The 20,782-nt window shown below is 38.5% G+C and overlaps 1 protein-coding gene across 1 annotated transcript; it reads left to right on the top strand.

Moving 5' to 3' along the window:
• Positions 1-4,032: 4,032 nt before the first annotated feature.
• sf3a3 (splicing factor 3a, subunit 3) lies at positions 4,033-16,425 on the top strand. Its single transcript, XM_017436654.3, has 17 exons — positions 4,033-4,254; positions 4,362-4,409; positions 4,874-4,926; positions 7,791-7,896; positions 7,988-8,060; positions 9,356-9,447; positions 9,529-9,611; positions 9,694-9,832; positions 9,913-9,981; positions 10,076-10,143; positions 13,363-13,470; positions 13,567-13,636; positions 13,745-13,909; positions 15,668-15,778; positions 15,862-15,952; positions 16,043-16,098; positions 16,174-16,425. Exons 1-17 carry the CDS (start codon positions 4,159-4,161, stop codon positions 16,249-16,251), a joined length of 1,506 nt encoding a protein of 501 aa, XP_017292143.1. The 5' UTR covers positions 4,033-4,158; the 3' UTR covers positions 16,252-16,425.
• The last annotated feature ends 4,357 nt before the right edge of the window (positions 16,426-20,782 follow it).

Raw genomic sequence — 20,782 nt, 5'->3', positions numbered from 1 at the left:
AATTACAATAACTGAGTATTTGTGACATTGTATGATAAAGTACATGCACTATTGGGCTCATCTTACCCACTAAAAAAAAATATTTCGTTAGTCCTCAGCATTGTTTATATAGCCCTGCGCCTCTAAGTATACTGTAGCAAGATGGCGCCGCTTTCGCCGCATCTCGGCCCGAGCCTTTAAAGCGGCGTGTCATGTCTATCCATATAAGTCATTGCATAATGTAGTCTGTACCTGTGTTTACACGGAAAGTTTTCAGATGTCTGAGTGCAAGTGAACGGAGCATTCCCGGCGACATTGTTTACCTCCATCCCTCACTTCAGCCGCAGGTGCAAGGCTCTGTCACAGCACCAGTTTCACTTTGAAACTAGCATGGCAGGAAAACAGTCTGCGGCTGCATCCGTGCTGAGATTGTTTTACAGCTTTTAACAGTTCCAAAAGAGTCCGAAGTATGGGAGGTTTTCAAGCTAGTTGTCAATAAAAGGGAGGTTTCTTAGCTCTATGAGTTTTTGTTGTTTTAAGAGCATTCTGTTTCCTCTTAACCTCTGTTGTTCTAAATAACAACAGTTTAAGTAAATGAATAAAGAATTTATCTGGATTATTTTCCTTTGTAGCAGGAGAAACATCTTAACAGGGGAACACATCTCGGCACAACACTTGTCAGTTTTAAACACATTTAATTTTCTGAAAATGTTAACAGCTAAATTTAAAAAAAACTTTTAAGTACGACAAAAATTATTTTATTATACCTACTAATAAAAGTACAATTCATATATATGAAAAGTGTGTTTAAGTTAGAAGAACATTTGTCAGAGTTGCAGTCACCATTATTTATTGTTTGTTTCTCTTCTCTTTATGGAGATAAAACCAAGTGACTGAATTTCTGCAGGATTTCTCACCACAGATTGCTGCAGTTTTTACCAACAGTATCCTTATAACATGCTGAATATTTTTAAATATAGAAAAACACTATTTTATTCGTCATGCTGAAGTTAGAACTTTAAACTAATATTTTGTAATTTATTTGCAAGTTTGTGTTTACATTTAATTTTGTGATATACTGTAAATGCCAGAATTTACATTTACAGTAAATTTTAATGTAAATTAAAATTAACAGTCAAATAAAAAGTTACAGTGAATTTACATTGACTGTTACAAATAAAATGAACACAAATAAAAGTGTTCATTCTGAATTTTTGGAACGAAATATGTCCTTTAAATTAATAAAAAAAAATTGCTGATAGAATAATCAAAATAGAAATAGTTGTTAGTGGCAGCAGACTGCATTGAATGTTCCCTTCAACACAGTTCTCTACCCTGACAAGCACCTTGGCCACCGTGCGGAGGACTGATTCCCTTTTAACAAAAAGAAACCTCTGACAGAACCAGAATCAGGCTCAGGATGAATGGCCATCTGTAGCGGCTGGCTGGGGATAGAGAGGAAAGACACAGACAAACACAGAATGACTGGTCCAGGTGCAGTTTCTATGGAAAGAAAAACTAAGAATAACACATGTTAATGTATGGTAGAAATATTTACAAAAACAAACAGAGTAGAACAAATAAAGACAGAAGCAGTCAGTCTAAACCTATAACAGAATAACTAAAGAATAGATCAGGAAACCCAAGACAACCCTAACTGTAGGATTTATCATAAAAGAAAGACTTCATCTTAGTTTTAACAGTAGACAGGGTGTCAGCTTCACAGACAGAAACTGGAAGCTGGTTCCACCAAAGAGGAGCCTGAGAAGTGAAAGCTCTGCCTCCTGTTCTACTTTTAGAAACTCTAGGAACCACAAGTAAACCTGCAGTCTGAGAGTAAAGTGCCCTGTTAGGGAAATAAATAATAATTATTCAAAAATTGGTCCCAATCCTCAAAAGTTGTACTCCAGTAGACTGAATCATAAATGTGGGGGTGTTTAAAAACGTGGGTACAAAGTGGACCAAGGCAGGTACGATGTGAGCAACAAAACAAGGTGCACAGTCTACAAAACAGTTTTGCAAGACATGCTCACAAAAATTGTCTGTGCAAATGCAACTGCTTGGCTCCTTGATCGCAAACACTCAGTATTCAGTGATGCCACAACTCAAGATTTGCCTTTTTTTCCCAATTTGTGTCACCAAGTCTCTAACAGTTGTGGCCCAATAAGATACTGGTCTCAACTCAAGTGATAGTCAAATGGTTTTTTTTTTCTTTTTTTAATTATTTTTTATTCTTTCTACTATTAAACTCCTGTTCTAATATACTTAGATGGTAAAACTTATTTGGACCTAAGTTATCATTTCTACATTAATTTAATCAGTTTATACTTTTCCCACTGACTATAATGGTTTTGACTCAATGCTTAACAAATGGTTACAATGAATATGTAAATGACTTCACCTATATGTTCTCCAAACACAGTCATGGCAAAGACAAAAAAGATTTAAGTAAATTTAGCATGTATAAATCATAGACATACTATGATTTATACATGCTAAATCTACTTAAATCTTTTTTCTTTTGAAAGAAAATCAAGACTTCAGTTTGATCACTACAAAAAGGTCTGAGCAGAAAAAGACCAGGTATGGGCTGAACAAGCTGTTGTAGGTTTTGATGATCTGATGGACTACATAGAACGTACAAATAGTGAATAACCAAGTGTTCTGCTAGTTCACCTTATTTGAAAAATATTTATTTAGCAATTTAAATGACGATCAACAGAGATTAGCAATGCAGCAGCTGAGTTGTTTGTGAAATCTGTTTTTCCAAATGAACTAAAATGCTAAAAATGTAAAGTAAAACACCCCCCAAAACCCTCCTTTCAAAGTATATTACCACAAAACAATGCTGTTTAATTGTTAAGTTCTGGAGTGGCCAAATGACCAGGAGGGCTGGTATTAAACAAACTCCAACAGTGACCAAATTCACAACCTTAGTATTGCTTTGGTGATCAGGGAAAAATGCTTTTTTCAGCTAATATATCTGAGTGATCTGAAGTTAATTGATTTTTCTTTTTTTCTTTTTTTAATATCAACTTATCTTAATATTTGTTAATGATTAAAACCAAGAAAACTGGGCTGCCCATTCATGCAGCTTGTATACTCACACAGTTGACTCTCACTGTGCATCTGCTTTTTGCCATCTGACCACCACCAGCCCATCACTCAGGGGAGGGGCAGTGCTACCTGCAGCCTGCAGTGACTGAGCTGTGCCTCCAACAGATACCTGAGGAAATAGATATTTTAAAAAGAGGTTGTGCCAAAATGCAAAAATAAAAAACCAGGAAGCCCCAAAAGGTGATGCTGTCAAATTCGCCAAACTGAGTGATTTTTTTAAAATAAATGCCTTCAGTTTGATAGGGAAGATGCAGACAATGAGAAAAGTAAGCTGGTGTGTTAAATTAAAAAACAGCTCTGCCTGCAAACCATTGTTCAAGTTTAGCAATGAAATCAATGAATTATGGTGTTAAAGCATGTAACAAGTCTGTGATAGAAATAGGTGCTTTGCAGAGAGTTTGTTTCCACACCCCTTTAATGAGAGACATTCATGGTCCTGTAGCCCCTCAGCAAGAGCCACCAGCCCAGTTTGCTGTTAATGATACTGAAGAACCAGATCCAAGCAGCACCATAAAGCCTCATTTTAAATTGGGCAGTTAGGATTGATCAATGAGTGAATATTGTGCTAAAATATATTATACATTAGAAAGACCTAGTCTGTATGAAAATGCCTGAATGTTTCTGAATAATTTGGTATCAAAGATAATTATTAAAAACAAAAACAATTGAAGGCTGATTTGAGCTAAAACCTTTAAGTTGTTTGTGTGCTGTCAAAAAGATTAAAAATTGGACTTTAGATTAAAGATTTTTTTTGTTATTGTAAAATCTCAGAAAGAATTATTTTTTTTAAATGAATGAATGAATGAATGAATGAATGAATGCAGACCAAATGGGCCGGCCTGAAGCAAATACTGTATTGTATCTTTTATCATTTGTTTTGTGTACGTCGGAACCTTTCTTTAGTTGATGTTTCTGTCCTAGTCTGAATGACTGTAACTCAGGAACATGCGCAGTTGAAAGCAGACGCAGCAGCTACGGCGGGGCTAACACTTTTTGTCAGTTTATGCTAGTTCATTTAAATCATACACGGTCTTTATTAAACGAACGGTATATCTCTAAACGATGGAGACTATTTTAGAACAACAGCGTCGCTATCACGAAGAGAAAGAGAGGCTAATGGACGCCAAAACGAAAGAAATGTTACATAAGAAGTCCACGGTAAGCTGTGTCGCCGTAGCCTAGCGTTAGCATTAAGCTAATCGTGTTTTATCCACTCACAAATGCAAGAAACGTTTAAACTAACTTTTTTCTGTCTCTTGTTTCAGCTGCGGGAGCAAATTAATTCTGATCATCGAATAAGAGCCATGTTGGATGTGAGTATCAAGTTTGATCTGTGCTGTACGGTTAATTATTGGAGATTTTTTATGTTTGAGTTAATAATATTCCGCGCTGACCATAAACCGTATTCACACTTGTAGGAGTACCTTTAGCCTTAATTTTACCTTGGCTCCGTTCTTTAAGTTTATTTCATTTTTTAATAATATTATAATAATATTAATTTTGAAAACAATTACCGTACATAACTACAATAAAGGGCCTCGCGGTTTAAAATTTTACCATTTGCAGTTAGTTTTTTGTAATCGTGTTTCCGTCTAAAATCCTGGTTTACAGCAGGTGACTAGTAAAAGTAGTGAGATGTTGGAAATTAAAGAGTCGGTAGTCAGACGACTGGTTAGATATTTTCTTTGTGTTGAGTAAAAAGAAAAGATGGCATGTCTGATTTTAGGTTTCATTAAAACAATGTAAATGTTGGTAGTGATGATCTGTGTCTTGACAGAGATATATGGAAGTGAGTGCAAATCTCAGAGACTCCTACGAAGACAAAGATGGGTGAGTGTTGGTGTATTTGCTTGTTTGAAGTGAGTTGTAACAAAATTTACTTTAATGTTTTTCAAATTTTAGGTGGTTTTGCTCAAACTACAGATGTTTTTGAAGAGGCTTTGTTATTAACCACAGCATCTGCACAGCTTAATTTTTTGTTTCACCATTTGCTTTTAAAAATTCAGATTATTTTGTAGTTAGTTTTTTTTTTGTGTGTCTGTTTTGTTTTATCGCCTGCTGGTGAAGGCAGAGTTATAACATAGTAGTAATAAGTAGCAAAATGGCTAATAAAGCACTTCCAGAAAGCAATCATTGGGTTGACATCTAGAACTGTTTAACTTTTAAAGTCACCTAAATTGAAAATGGCCACCCCAAGGGACAGGTTGCAGAAACACTTAAAAATCAGAGGGGTTAGGAAGAGCCAGGAATCCTGGGGATGAGCTACAGACATGATGTTAAGGAAAAAAATGTTCTTTAGGGAAAGAATATTTAAAGTCAACATTCAAATCTCTCCAGGTTTTTATACCTAACCTGACCCATATAGAGAATGTGTTATCCAATAAAGATGAAGGAAAAATCTGAATTCCTGCAAGCGAAACCCTGACAGTATGTGTTTGCAGCCAAAATGGTGTCTAAATTGAACACAGATTTTAAGACAGGCAGCTGCTATCACATTCTTAGTGTAACTAGAAGTACAAACCTGAGGATGTGACTATAGTAACACTTTCATTGCTACTGGATGAGCTGAATTTGCTTTTATACCCTCCTATGATGGAGGAAATTCATTCTCCTCAAGCTGAACCCAGTAATTCATATTTCTTATAAATACACCAATAAGCATATCAGTGAGGATAAAGTGTTCTGCCTAATGACACTTCGACACACTGCAGGGGTTGGGGATTGAACCCCCATCCCTCCAAAGGACAAAAACCTTACCCACTGGGCCAGCTGCTTCAATACAGTAACAATAAAAACAATACAGTTTTGCAAGCCATGAGCACAAAATAAAATGTTCAAAAATTGGCAGTGCAAAACACAGCTTAACAGCTGGTTGCCAAATGGGCTGGATGAAATAAAAAGTGATGGCTCCTTTAAGAGAGCAAGACTTCATGGACTTCCCTCGACGGAGGGAGCAAGCATTTGTTCGTATGCTTGGTGTAAAGATTGGAGCCATGATTGAGACAGAGAAGCGTGTCCTGTGGCTTTCGGCTGACTGAATGTGCTGATCAAGTGAACAGATACATTCAGCAGCCTTTGCACCATTGGCATATACATGGTCTGTTTATGCTCAGCACATTTTTTTTTAGTTTGAAACAGGTCAGCTCAGTTGTCAAGGTTTTTTTTTTTATTCTGCTTAGACTTTTAGCTAGGATAAAGTCTTCATCTTCATTTCTCATCACATTGCATACGGCAGCAAAAACTAACTTGTGCTGAGTCCAGGCTGCCTTTAATTTGCCACAGCGATAAACAACTACTTGTGATATAAATTTAAAAATTACTGGCTGCATTTAGGTAGACTGTATAATCTCTTCTCCTGTTTTGATAAATGGTGGTCCCCCTCAGTGGGGTTGTGGGGAATACATATCGTGGGACACAGTAGCTTATTTGTTTAAGTATATCTGGAAACGGAAGAGAGGATTTAATTACACAACCCGAACTTGAACCATGTGTGCTGAGTCTAAATGACATCTAACACCCAACGCCCTTACCAGAGGAACTTCTATATCATCATACATGGGGCTGGGCAATATAGATGAAAACTCTATCACGATATAAGAGTTTCATATCGATCGATTTCGATAATTATTGATTTAATTTGTTTTACAGATTTGAAATAAAGACCAGGAGAAAAAAATGCTGAATTTAAATACTTTCATTTTAAACTTAACCTTTACTCTTTAAAATGAAGTCAACGCAACTATAATAAACTGTCAAATAAATAACTTGTCAATGTGCAAAAATAGACATTAAATGCCTAATTAAACAAAATGTGCATAATAGTTTGTAAGAAATGAATGTACATGAGTGTACGTTCGATGACTGTGGCTGTTTGACGCTGCTGTACTCCAACGGATGAGAGCAGCTGAGGTAATAAAATAAATTTGTCGTATTGCCAGTCTTGCTACCAACGACAACCTCGCATAGTTTGCAGACAACATTTGACTGACTCTTGTCGGAATTGAAATATCCGAAATACTGCCAAACTGGTGACGTGACTTTTCCTCGCTTATCGACAATTTTCTCACGAGAGGTTTCACTCATTTTTTCCTTCCCTTCACGCTGTTACTTTTTTCAAGCTGTTGCGGAGCACGATGGCGAAAAAGGAAAAAACTACTGCGCATGTCTCCAAACTTTTTTTGGCTGGGCCATGATTGGTTGAAAAGCGGCTGCTTTTCCTCTGCCTACATCCCCCAGAATGCCTTGCAGTTTTGGCTCAGAGATTAGTGAAGTTTTCGAACGTTCTATCGACACTGTTTTCTATCGCTATCGAACGTGTCTATTGCGATAGATATCGTTATCGAATTATCGCCCAGCCCTAATCATACAATCTAAAACACTAAGGTTGACCAAACAGGTGCTTTTTATTGTTTTAAAATCTGAACACCATTCCTTTAGAGTTTGTAGAATAATGTACTGTTCTATTTAAGAAGTGCTTCTAGGTCAATCATTTTTCGAGACTTGGCCCACCCTGTATATTAAAGACCCACCTATTGTCATTGGCACTGGTCATGTGTTTTATTGGGGGTTTTATGGCTTGTTAGTATATTGCTTTTGTTTTTGTTCAGACTTTTCTACATAGCATCTTGGTGCGTGCAACGCCTTTTGGCTTCAAAATCTAATTTATAGAATGAAATGAAATCTTTCTTCATCAGCATGAGAAGAGATGAACTCGCTGCCATCTCAGGACCAAATGAGTTTGCAGAGTTCTACAACAGACTGAAACAAATAAAGGAGTTTCATCGAAAACACCCAAATGAGGTATGAAACCTCATCATAAATTGTCAGATTAGACTGCATGCATTGTGCATTTGAAGCTGTCTGCTTTATTTTTGCTTTGCATTTCCCATAGATTTCCATTCCCATGTCTGCCGAGTTTGAAGAGTTGATGAAGGCCAAAGACAACCCCAGTGAGGAGGCTCAGAGTGAGTTTGAGTTGTTCAATCATTCCTTCGAATGTCATGTACAAATAGGGGAGTGAAGAGTAATTCACGAAAACTGGAGTCTAAGTTTATCATGAAAGATGTGATTACATAAGTTGGGACCCCTGGTGATATAAAAGGCACCAAAAGCTGATTGATTCTGATTCTACATTTCAAAGATATGTAAGGTTTTGCTGAAGATCTTCAGTCTCTTCTCAGGCACAGACACTAAAGATATTCAGCAGAATGTGCAGACAAAGGCCCATCTCCAGTGCACAGGAAGAGAAATGTGCTTTAGATATTCATTTTTTTTAACTTGTTGAAAATGGCATGCAAGGTTCCCGATGATGTGTTGATATTCCCATTTGTACTTGATTGTAATAGTTAAAAGGGAGCAAAGAGCTCAGTAGAAAAGAGAATGAAGGACTGGTTTTAAGGTGCACCACAGTGTTAAAAAATCACAATTTAAAACCCCCAAAATTTAAATTTTTAATTTATTTAATTAATTTATTTAATTTATTTATACCATTCCTACAGTTTAAATTTTATTTAGCAATATAACAGAACCAGTGTGGGGGTTCCTTTGGCTGTATGGAGCATAGAAGGATACTCCCCCCTGCCCATCTGTGACTGCGAGCTGTCAGTCAGTTGCGTATAACAACCAATATGTTAGTTTGCACTTTTTGTTTATAAAACTGGCAGTTTTGTCTGTCTTCTCTTTATAAAACTAATGATTATTATTTTTTGAAGGGCAATATGGTGTACAGACTCAATAATCTACTGTTTGGGTTGAATTTAGTTCTTTTTTTTTTTTGTATTTAGTTTTAATTCAAGTTCATTTTTTATTAACGGAGGCTAAGAGTCCATTTTATGTACGTTTTTGGTTTTGTTTATTTTGTGTTCTAGTTCCAGTGTTAAGTGTTCTTTTGAAATTTAAGTTTATTAACCTTTGAGAGGACGTACTTGCACTATTATGTTATTATCATTACATTAGTTTAAAACTATCTCCAAACAGTATTATCGTTTATCGCAATAATTTCTGAGACAATTAATTGTCCAACAAAATTTGTTATTGTGACAGGCATATATATATATATATATATATATATATATATATATATATATATATATATATATATATAAACACTACATATTAATCTTTGTTTCCTCTAAACATTGCTGAGTAATTTTCAGTAATATTTCTACAGTGAACTCCAGTTTGTATCAGTGCTGGGTGAACCATGGTGAAACTAATGAACTTCTAAAATGGTGTCCTAACATCTGTGTTTGTTCCTCAGACATGGTGGATTTTACTGATGAGGAGGGATATGGACGCTACCTTGATCTCCATGACTGCTACCTGAAATACATCAACCTAAAGGGAGCTGAGGTTAGAATTCTCTAAAATCTGCCTTATTCTTCCACATGTATAAGATGTAGCCCTTTCCAACTCTTGTGTGTGCACTTACAGAAACTGGACTACATCACTTACCTGACTTCATTTGACCAACTGTTTGACATCTCCAAGGATAGAAAAAATGCTGAATACAAAAAGTAGGTCCATCTTGTTTGTCACATCTAAAGCAACAAGGCTGATATACATATTTTCAACCTGAATAATGTGGGCGTTCTGCAGGTACCTGGAGATGCTGCTGGAATACTTGCAGGACTACACAGACCGGGTCAAACCGCTGCTGGACCAGAACGATCTTTATGGCAAAGTGCTTTCTGACTTTGAGAAAAAATGGGAGAATGGGACCTTTCCAGGATGGCCTGTAAGTCCTGCTTATGTGACACAGATGTCTGCTGCTGGTTTTTCAGCTGATCTCTAACATGTTGCCTGATGATGTTGTAGAAAGAAACGAGCAGTGCTTTGACACATGCTGGAGCTCATCTGGACCTCTCAGCTTTTTCTTCTTGGGAGGTAAATAATAAAACCACTCCTACTTGTTTGAGTTTAATTTAAAGGCTGCTCTTTCAGACTTCCACTCATCTGTTTTATGTTGTTTGTTGTGCAGGAGTTGGCCTCTTTGGGTCTGGACAGATTGAAGTCTGCTCTTATGGCTTTGGGACTAAAGTGTGGAGGGTAAGAATGCAGGAAAAACTAACAGTATTGAAGCAACTATATTGTGATTCTAGTGATTGGTATCACCCGCTTTTGAAGACAAAGCAGCATGTTTTGCTTGTGTCTGTCTGTGTTGGTTTGCCTGTAGTTTTAGCAAAATATCTCATGAACCACTGGATGGATTTTAATTAAACTCTCAGAAAGTCAACCACATTTAAAATGACCCCACACAGTGACCTGAAACAAAAAAATGGCTTGAACTAAGCCCAACCATCCTAAAGATAAAGAGCTAAAATGGCTATAACACTCCCATTTCTCAACATGAGATAATCTCAGGCCCATCCTCATAGGAACAGTTTTATGTATGCCCAAAACGATTATTATTCAGCATTTTGTCTACATGGACAGAACAATTAGAAGCTCCTAAACTATATATTTTTTAAACAATTTGCATGACAGAAAATGTTAAAACGCCACACTTGTATTTTTGTGTGAACAGACATGAAATACTGAATACTTACTACTGGACACTGAAGAAACCACTTGGGTGTTTTCGGCTTTTTCTGTGACCATCCTGATGCGTGACCACCTCAGAGCCACTGAGGTTCACAAGCATTCAGCCATTCATCAGTGAGTGGATGAATACCGGTACAACATGGTTCAGTGCATCAGAATGAATTGTTCAAACTAGCCAGAAGATACCACTGGAGTTTCATTTTTTGGCTTCCCGAAAGATAAAAACCTTCCTCAGATTTGGATCCATAAGCTCCGATGTGGGAATTACTATCAGAACTCTGGTTTGGATCACTTATAAGAGAAGCACCGCTCTGGCCCACGTTAATGCAGTGGACTGGCTTCATGCCAAAAAAAACAGGGCTTTTTGCCAACTATTTTTAATCTTAAAAGAAAGCCAAATGAAGAGGAAGACATTGCCACAGAAGAGACGAGAATCAGGAAGTTTTACTTCAAACGTGACATGAACGCTGTCATAAAAAGGTCTGAGATCAGTTTGTGATTCAGAGCAGTTTGTTAATGATGAAAACATATAGACAATCCATGTGTGATTAAACAAATGTCATAGTCTGAAATTGCTGTTGATTAGTTTAATCTGGTGTGAGAGTTTATAGATGCTACTCTTAAGCGCGCTCACGTTTTTAACAAGTTAGCAGCCGGTTAGCTTCGAGTTAGCAACGTTAGCTCTCTCCTGCTGTCTTTATATTGGTTTCCAGTGTTGTGTACTGATGTCATGACAGTGATCTGGGGGCAATCGGTTCTCACCGTTCCACATTCCCAACTCTGTAATTATGCACGTTGTTTTGTCGGCCATGACAGGCCTGGTGATCATCAGAATCCAAATCTGAAGAGTTTTCATCTGCTTCTGGAGATCCAGCTGTCAGTTCAGATTCATACTGGTCTGGTTGTATATCCATTACTCCCGCAAAGTCTTCTGGCATTTCTTTGTGTTCAAAAAGGCTTCTTCTTCCATTTCCACTAGTAAACAACTGGACAGTAGCGGTGTTCTTTGTTCTCCAGCTCTCTTTTAGAGGCCGACCGGGGCACAGCGCACGTCATGAACCCAGGACGCCAACTCTGCTCCCCAAATCACCCACTTCAGAAATTGACTTAAATGCTAAAAACAGTTTATTTTAAGTCAGAAAAATGGGTTCCTGGAATGTTATGTGGAAGTAACATTCATGAAATGCCAATATTTTGAGATTTCATTTCAGTTCACCTTTAAATATAGCAGAGTAAAACCATTTGTTATAAATGATGTAAGGCCTAAAAGGTTAATAAACAACCAGCAATACCAAAACAAACTGCAGTATACATTATATTATTAGTATTAGTATTATTAGTATTAGTATTATTAGTATTCTTTCAAAAAATGTGGAAAATGGGAATAGTTTTCAAAGACCACCAATTGTATATGAAGAAAAGCCTGACATGCCTTGAACATCATGGGAAAAACTCTTCCCTCCAGCTGTCCCTTGATGAATACTGGGCCTAAGAAGTGTCTATTATGTCCATGAGATGACCCCGGGCGACATGCATTCCTTTAAGGCACGCGTGTCAAACTCTGTTCCTCCATGCTGCTTTCCTGCATGTTTTAGATGTGTTCTTGCTTTAAATAAATGACTTGTGGACATGCTTGAGGAAAACTTGATGATTTTGGTGAAGAGGTCATTAAATCATTTGAATCAGGTGTGTTGGAGCAGAAAAACCTAAGACTTCCAGGACAGCGGCCCTCCTTTAAGGGATACTAGGCCTTTGATTATTTGAATAATTTCTGTGATCACCACAGCACTATTGGTGCTGAGAGAGCTGTAAGTGAACTGACTACTCACAGAATTCCATCTTGCTGAGTCGACTACTGATCAATTCACTGTGAAAAAAGGTCTCCGACTTAAAAAAAAACATTGGCTGAATTGGCCTATAAGTCTTTACTGTAGCAACAAAGTGTGTGTTCAGCTTTCAGACTAAATTTAAAATTAGTCAGGCAAAGTTTTTTGGGGGCAAAGTAGCTGAACCCGACAAGAATCTTCTCTGAGTCTGCAGCAGGTATTTTTGATGCGTTTGCCCAAACAGCAACCAGCTGCGTTGACTTTTAAGTCCACTCAGACCAAGAGGAGCTGAGTCAGCCAAGAATAATTGATGTATTATAAATTTTACTGCTTTCATTATCTTGCTTTAGCATAACAACTGTTTCTAAATCATCCCCTGCCACTGCAAAAATGTAATTAAAAGCCTAACCTTCCTTGAAGGAATGCATATCACCCGCTATTCTTTATGCCATAGTTTTAAACTAAGATCATCTCATGATGAGAAATGATGGGGTTATAACTGTTTTTGTCAAACAAATTATATTACACGCAATCTCATGCAATTTTTCAGTATCTCGCATGATCTGTTTGCGCTTGAAGTATGAGTTGTTGACTGAGCTGCTACCACATCAAATTTTAGCCCATCTGAAAAGTGACAGAGTTATAGCCATCTATGGATTTTCGAAGGTCAGTTAGTTGTGGCAGCCATCTTGAATAGTGTTGACACTAGAGGTTAATCCCTTGTAGATGTATATCCAATGATTACTTTCTGAAAGTTTCATTAAAACCCATTCAGTAGTTAAGAAGATATTTTGTTAACACGTTTGTTTTTCTGTAACGCTGACCCTCTGTTGATCATATGATTGCATAATGTTGTGTAGAAGAATGAACTTGTTGACCTGTGTGTTTCTGTGCTCAGGACTCTGGAGGAGCGAGCTCAGAGACTGTTCAGCACTAAAGGTAAATCCCTGGAATCACTCGACCCATCTCTGTTTGCCAAGAATCCCAAAGCCAAAGGCCCTAAAAAGTAAGTGTGCATTATAAAATTCACCCTAAGGTTGATGGTGTCCTACTACAGTGCATGTTTTATAATCTATAACATGTTCATTCCTAACTCGTGCAGAGACACGGAGCGGAACAAGGAAATTGGCTTCCTGGAAGCTCAGGTGTATGAATACGTGGAGATTCTGGGGGTGAGTCTGATCTCCAGGTTCATGCTGCTGTTAGAAGGATACAGTCTGGTTTAGTCAATGTGGGCTGGAGTGTGATGGTCTTAATGGGGATTTTGTGGCTGGATCTAGGAGCAAAGGCAGCTGACTCATGAGAATGTGCAGAGGAAACAGGCAAGAACAGGCGAAGAGCGCGAGGAGGAGGAGGAAGAGCAGCTCAGTGAGAGTGAGAGTGAAGACGAAGACAACGAAATCATCTACAACCCCAAGAATTTGCCGCTGGGATGGGATGGAAAGGTGAGGCTGCACCAGGGAATATTTCTTTCTGTAACAAAGGCTGAGGTGGCAGGGCTACCTCAGGGGCACACTTCAAACAAAGGGTTACAAGTTACATTTGTAAAGAAACTCATAAATGTCTTTTCTGTCACCAAAAAGCTGCTGTCTGTCTGTTGGAAAAGTATCTCATAAACCACTGGACAGATTTGAATGAAACTCTCAGAAAGTAGTAATTGGATGTACAACTGATTACCTTTTGTAGTCAGTCCAATTTAAGATGCCCGCCACAGCTGATTGACCATAGGAAACACCAAAATTGCTTTAACTCTGTTAGTGGTACAGATATTAAGCTAAAAATTTGGTGTGATAGTAGTTGAGTCATCACTAACGGATTGTGTGAGATCTTTATTTAAAACTGTTGGATTCAACTCTGTCCATTAGTAAAATATCTCATAAACCACTGCACAGATTTGAATAAAACTCTAAATTAATTAACTTTTGAGTTTAATCTAGTTAAAATATGGCTGCTGCAGCTAATGAAGCTTAAGTTAGTATCTCACCAGGCTGCAACTGCTTGTGTTTGTGTCAGGCAAGCCATGTGGCTGCTTTGCTCTGCTAGTTTTTAAAATGACATCGTATTTCTGTTTGCACAGCTTGTAAAACTGTATTCCAGGCCGTCCACATGATTTTGCTGCCCACCTCTGCCCACATCGTACCCACCCTGACAGCCGCCCCCTTATTTAAGATTAATTTTACTGTAGTACACTTTAGAAATGAAGATAGGCAGATTTTTATCGTCTGTGTGGTGTCACACCTTACATGTGTCCAAATACAGCTATGGAGCTCTTCAGAGGTTTTGTGATGACTCTGTGAATATTTGAAAGAAATTTTGTCACACTCATTTTTGAAACATGTTCAAAATTCAAGCAACAAGACTGTGAGCCTCTGACTCATAGAAGGAAACTGAATCTCCCCACAAACATTTCCCTGGTGAATGCTGCTCACCAACTAGTCTCCAACAGTTGCAGCCCAGTGAGGTATCACCTGAACAAACACAAAAATAGCTATTTTACAGATATTGAGCTAAAGTTTGATGTGGTAGTAGCTGAGACTCATTCACACTAAGGTTTAACAGCTTGTGCGTGATGTCACAGTTTTCCACATATTGTCATTTTCAAGGTTGAACTAAAGGGCTACAGCTCCATCAGTTGTCAACATAAGATGATCTGAGTTTCAGTTTCTGGCATGGAAGGTGGCAGGTGATGCTTGGCCTGTAAATAAAACGTTTGTTGTATTCTGATGTTGATGTTTGGTACGTTTTTTAACAAGCAGAGAAAACTTTTGAAGACTGAAGTATTAGTTATTAAAACACTTCTGTAAACTGGTTTTGCACAGTAGTAGTAGTAGACCAACTTTTCTTTGAAAACTGGATGTGCAAAGTGCAGCTGCACGCCTCTGGTTGCTTGGTGGCAAACACTCAGAATTCACTAAAAATGAAACAAACTTTTCCTTCTTTCCTGCAGTTTTGAGTTGTCCACAGTTGCAGCTCAGTGAGTTTTCATGGTTAAAGTGTCAGAAGGATGTCCTCATCACCACCTGCTGGGAAGCAGCAAAATAATCTGTCAATGTGCCACAACCTTTTCTTTTAGGGGGAATTATAGGGAACTGAAACACTTTTACTTGATTCTTTGTCCTCACTTTTATTCAGACCACACATTTAATTTATTTTACTTCATGTGATTATCTGACCAATCTGAAGTTTGCGTTTTTGTCCTCCAGCCAATCCCTTACTGGCTCTACAAACTCCACGGTCTGAACATCAACTACAACTGTGAGATCTGTGGAAACTACACCTACAGAGGGCCCAAAGCCTTCCAGAGGCACTTTGCGGTACAGGATTGTTTTTATTATGGACTTCCTGTGAAAAGGAAAGTAAATTAGAAAATCAATCATGTTTTAAATTGTTTTTGCAGGAGTGGAGACACGCTCATGGAATGCGGTGCTTAGGAATCCCTAACACGGCTCACTTTGCTAATGTCACACAGATCGAGGATGCAGTCTCTTGTAAGTCCTTTCTCCAGGTTTTTGTCAATAAAACGTAATGTTAATGTTTTGGGGGCCAGTTTTATGAAGTGATTTGTTTGTTAATTCCAGTGTGGGCAAAGCTGAAATCCCAGAAGGCTTTGGAGCGGTGGCAGCCTGACACAGAGGTGAGTAGAAATCCAAACAAACCAGTTCTGGACTTCATGTTCCCAGATTTGAAGCCTGTACCTGTGTGGTTTCAGGAGGAGTATGAAGACTCTATTGGAAATGTGGTGAACAAGAAGACCTACGAGGATCTGAAGCGACAGGGTCTGTTGTAGGTGGAGAATGTCAGATCACATCACATGACACATTTTGTGGAGCTTCCTTTAAAATGGATTGTTTTTATTTACTCATGTCTTTTCATTTGTTGTTAGTAATGTTGTTTAACCGACCCTCCCTTAACGACTTTGTAATATGGCAACTATTGATCAATAAATGGAGTACTTTAGTCACTGTTGTGTTGGTCATATTTGACAGTAACTGGACATGCTAGAAGCTAACGAGTACAGCTAAAACAGAAGCACTTCAGTAGTTCTTGGTGCAGCGCCACCTTCAGGCGGTTTGGACTGACTCAGTGCAGTGTGAATGTGAACCGCAGCAGCTGAAAATGGAGTCTACCGGACTGTCAGGTGTGAATACAGCCTAACAGAACTCCTGGGGATGTTTAGGGCCTTGGAAGTTCTTTTGTATCCATCCCCTGACTGAAAAGTATATATTTTAAAAATCTTTGTTCTCTGGGTTGAACTAGGACAACCACTTTAGAGGGGGTTAATTTTTGTGCAAGAACTTGTTTTAAATTACATATTTCTATTTAATTAACATTACTCTGCAGAAATGTGATTTCACTTTAACTTTAAAGGTTCTTTTGATTTTTTTTGTATTGAAGGCCAATTTACATAAACCACAACAGATTTGTGATGGCAATAATAACATCAAACGGAGTGAATACTTGTTATAGACACTGTAAATTCTCTATACATTTTTTATTATTACAGGCTTTTTCCAAACCATTTGTTATCCAAGGTTTCCTTATGTTTATGTTTTCAACTTTTAGTCTAAGTTCTATTTGAGGACAATATTAATTGTACAACAAAAACATACCTAAAAATTCATAATATGAATCATTAACATTAACAACATAAATGTCTTACCAATCCTGATTTCTTAATTCCTTTTTAAAACTCATGATTTCTTTTGTTGACTTTCTTTATACCAGCTTTGAAATATTTATTTGTTCCAAATGATATTATTTTTCATATCTACAATTGTGAAATCAGGTAGATATATTCTCTATTTCAACAAAAATATTATCGATCAGGGTGCTCTCTCCTTATTACAACCTTTGTCATGTTAGCCAATGTCACAGCCCTCAAAACCATCCTTTAATTTATCATCACTCAGACAGTGCTGTCACAGTAAATTGTTTCTGAAACTGTTGAATCTCATTTTTTCATACAATAAAAGTTTCTGTGGGGGCTCCTGCGTCAGTCAGGGAGTCAGGGAGTCACTGAAAAGCCTTTTGACTCCAGAATCCTTTGGTCTACAAAGAGGTTCATGGTCGACTTAAAGACTTCAAACCGCCCAAACCATCAGCCTTCCACCACCGTGCTGACAGTAGGTATGTTTCTAAACATGGCCCTGTGTATTATGGGTAAACATCTGTACTTTTGGTCTCATCTGTCCACGTTGTTCCACAAGTCCTGTGAATCCTTCAGCTGAAACTACAGTCTTAGTTTAAGTCCAGTCACAAATCGCCCTTAGATGATGCGTCCTTCTCCAACTCCTGACTCCATCAGCTGACAGCTTCAGACACCCTAACCCTCCTGGGTGACCTTTAGGACAAGCTGTTGACCTCAACTGGTTCTCAGCTGACCCTCAGTTTTTGCCATTCTTCCTGGCTGATCAGGGGCAGTCCAGCTGCACGGCATGGTCTCCAGGAAAGGCATACCCCCATCCCCAGCAGGGCACCCAGCTTCTTATCTGGTGGTGAGAAAAGCAATGTTAGGTCTAGTTATGATTTAAGCTGATGCAAGTCGATAAGGAGAGAAACAAGATCTGGTGCCCTCCTTTTAACAAGAAGTTAAAACTGAAGCAAAGTGATCTGAAAATGTTTTACCCTTTTTTCTTACATCCTCTTGTTACACTTAAAATTGTTAGGCTTTTGGTTATTTTTTGAGTTTCTTTCATATTAGGGTTATTGTTTTATGTTTCTGGTTTATCTCTCGTTATTCCTGTGTTTAGTTTCACGTTGTTCTTGTACAGTTGTTGCTCTCTGTGCTCTTTGTGTCCCTGTCTTTACTCACCTGTCATCAGCTTCACCAGTTTGCCTGCCACACCCATCTACACTTGTCTCAATTTTGTAATCAGTCACCTGTGTCCACTGTCTTTAAAACCCATTCATGTTCTTCACAAACTTACTGGTTCCTTTTTGCTACATGCACTGCCCGTTTTTCCTCATGTCCCTTGTGATCTCTGTGTTTCCTGACACTAGTAAGTTTGTGCTGTCTAGTTTCTGTTGTCACGTCAGCATTTTGTTTTTAATTCCTTTAAAATAAACTAGTTTTGGTTTTCCTTTGAGCTCGTGCCAGTCTACATTTTGGGTTAAACCTACTCGCCAAAACTGACAGTGATCGAGTATTGAGGAGTAGGTTCTTATGTTTAGTTGAGAGGATTTTGAGTTCAGTATTACCTAAAAGGACATAGCGTTGCAGACAGAGGGATTCAACAGCTCAAAATGGTAGAAAATGCTTTAGTTACTGCCAACCAGAAAAAGTGAGCTGGTTTTCAGGTCCATGTGGCATGGAAATAATCATTGGTGATACCTAATGTGCATTGTGTACAGATGTCCGTGTCAGATGTTTTTTCTTTGAGTAATAGGAGCCCTGTGGACATATTGTACTGTATTAAATGTACTTTTGTACTTCCAGTCATAGAGAAAATGTTCTTACAGATTTGAGTCCAGAAGCCAAGACTGGAAGAGAAGTTCAGATCATGTTCCCATTTAGTTATAGGTAGTGTTACTGATGAATTCAGATTTTAATTTGTAGAGTTTAAAAGGTTTTTTTTTTGTGATTTTTATTATCTCCTCATTTAACTTTGAAGGGTGGGTTATTTATACTGATTTCTGATTTAATTACAGATTTTAATTGTTACTTTATTGGGGTTGAGTGGAGAAGGTTCGATTAAACCAGCCATAAGGGAGCACAAGCCAGTGGATCTCTCATGCTGGTCCCTAGCCCGGGTAAATGGTGAGGGTTGTGTCAGGAAGGGCATCTGTCGTAAAACACTTGACAAAACGAACATGTGAGCTGAGACAAACGACACCATACCAGATTGGTCGAGGCCCGGGTTAACGACGACCGCCACCGATGCTGTTGACAAACAGGATGCCGGCAGAAATTGTGCTACTGTTAGTCGAAGATCACGAGGAGGGAATTGTGCCAGGAGACAGAGGGGGAAGAGGAAAGTCAAGAGTGTAGGATGGAGGGTAGGCAAAGGAAGAGGTAACCTGAGGGAGATTGTGGACTGTAAGGTTGTGGCAGGGGAGAGCATCAGATGGTGGTGTGTAGGATGACTGTTGTGATGAAGAGGAAAAGTGTAAAGGCAGAGGACCAAATGATAGAAGTCGAGGAAGGAAGAATGTTGTGAGGAGTTCAGAAAGGAGCTGTTAAAGGCTCTGGGTGGTAAGAAAGAACTTCCGCATGACAGGACTACTACAGCCACAGTGATTAGAGAGACAGATAGGAAGGTACTTGGTGTTTCATCTGGACAGAGAAAAGATGATAAAGAAACCTTGTGGTGGAATAATGAAGTGCAGGAAGTTATCCAGAGGAAGAGGTTAGCCAGGAAGAAATGGGACAGTGAGAGGACTGAAGAGAGTAGACAGGAATATAGGGAGATGCAACATAGGGCAAAGAGGGAGATAGAAAAGGCAAAACAGAAGGTTTATGATGAGTTGTACGAGAGTCTGGACACTAAGGAGGGAGAGAAGGACTTGTATTGGCTGTCAAGACAGAGGGACCAGGCTGGAAAGGATGTGCAACAGGTTATGCTTGCTGAAGATAGAAATGGTAATGTTCTAACAAGAGAGGAGAGTGTGATGGAAAGATGGAAGGAGCACTTTGTGGAGTTAATGAATGAAGAGAATGAAAGGGAATTAATAGTAGAGGTCATAGAAACTGTGGAAGTGGAAAAGGTTAGTTAGGATGAAGTCTGGAAAGCTTTGACGTTGATGAAGAACGGGAAGGTAACTGGACTTGATGACATACCAGTGGAGGTATGGAAATGTCTAGGAGAGATGGCAGTGAGGTTTTTGACTCGACTATTCAATGGCATTTTGGAGAGTGAGAAAATGTCTGAGGAATGGAGGAGGAGTGTCATGGTGCCAATCTTTGAGAACAAAGATGATGTACAGAGTTGTAGCAAATACAGAGGAATTAAGTTGATGAGCCACAAAATGAAGATCTGGGAGAGAGTTGTGGAAGATAGACTTAGTCAAGAGGTGACTATTTGTGAGCAGCAGTATGGTTTTATGCCAAGAAAGAACCACAGACACCAAATTTGCTTTGAGGATAGTGATGGAGAAGTACAGAGAGGGTCAGAAAGAACTTCATTGTGTCTTTGTGGGTTTAGAAAAAGCAAACAACAGGAAGCTGAGGGAGGAGCTGTGCTGTTGTATGAGGAAATCTGGAGTGGCAGAGAAGTATGTTAGACTGGTACAGGACATGGATGAGGACAGCAGGACATGTATGAGGACAGCAGGACATGTATGAGGACAGCAGGACATGGATGAGGACAGCAGGACATGGA

The sequence above is a fragment of the Kryptolebias marmoratus genome, linkage group LG5, assembly GCF_001649575.2.
Source record: "Kryptolebias marmoratus isolate JLee-2015 linkage group LG5, ASM164957v2, whole genome shotgun sequence".
NCBI classification, from domain to species: domain Eukaryota; kingdom Metazoa; phylum Chordata; class Actinopteri; order Cyprinodontiformes; family Rivulidae; genus Kryptolebias; species Kryptolebias marmoratus.
This window is presented reverse-complemented; position numbering and strand designations above follow the sequence as displayed.

Coding starts and splice junctions, on each gene's coding strand:
- sf3a3 (XM_017436654.3), top strand. CDS start 4,159: ATGGAGACTATTTTAGAACAACAGCGTCGCTATCACGAAGAGAAAGAG. Junction 13,637..13,744: donor AATACGTGGAGATTCTGGGG/GTGAGTCTGATC, acceptor GGCTGGATCTAG/GAGCAAAGGCAGCTGACTCA. Junction 15,953..16,042: donor GATCGAGGATGCAGTCTCTT/GTAAGTCCTTTC, acceptor TGTTAATTCCAG/TGTGGGCAAAGCTGAAATCC.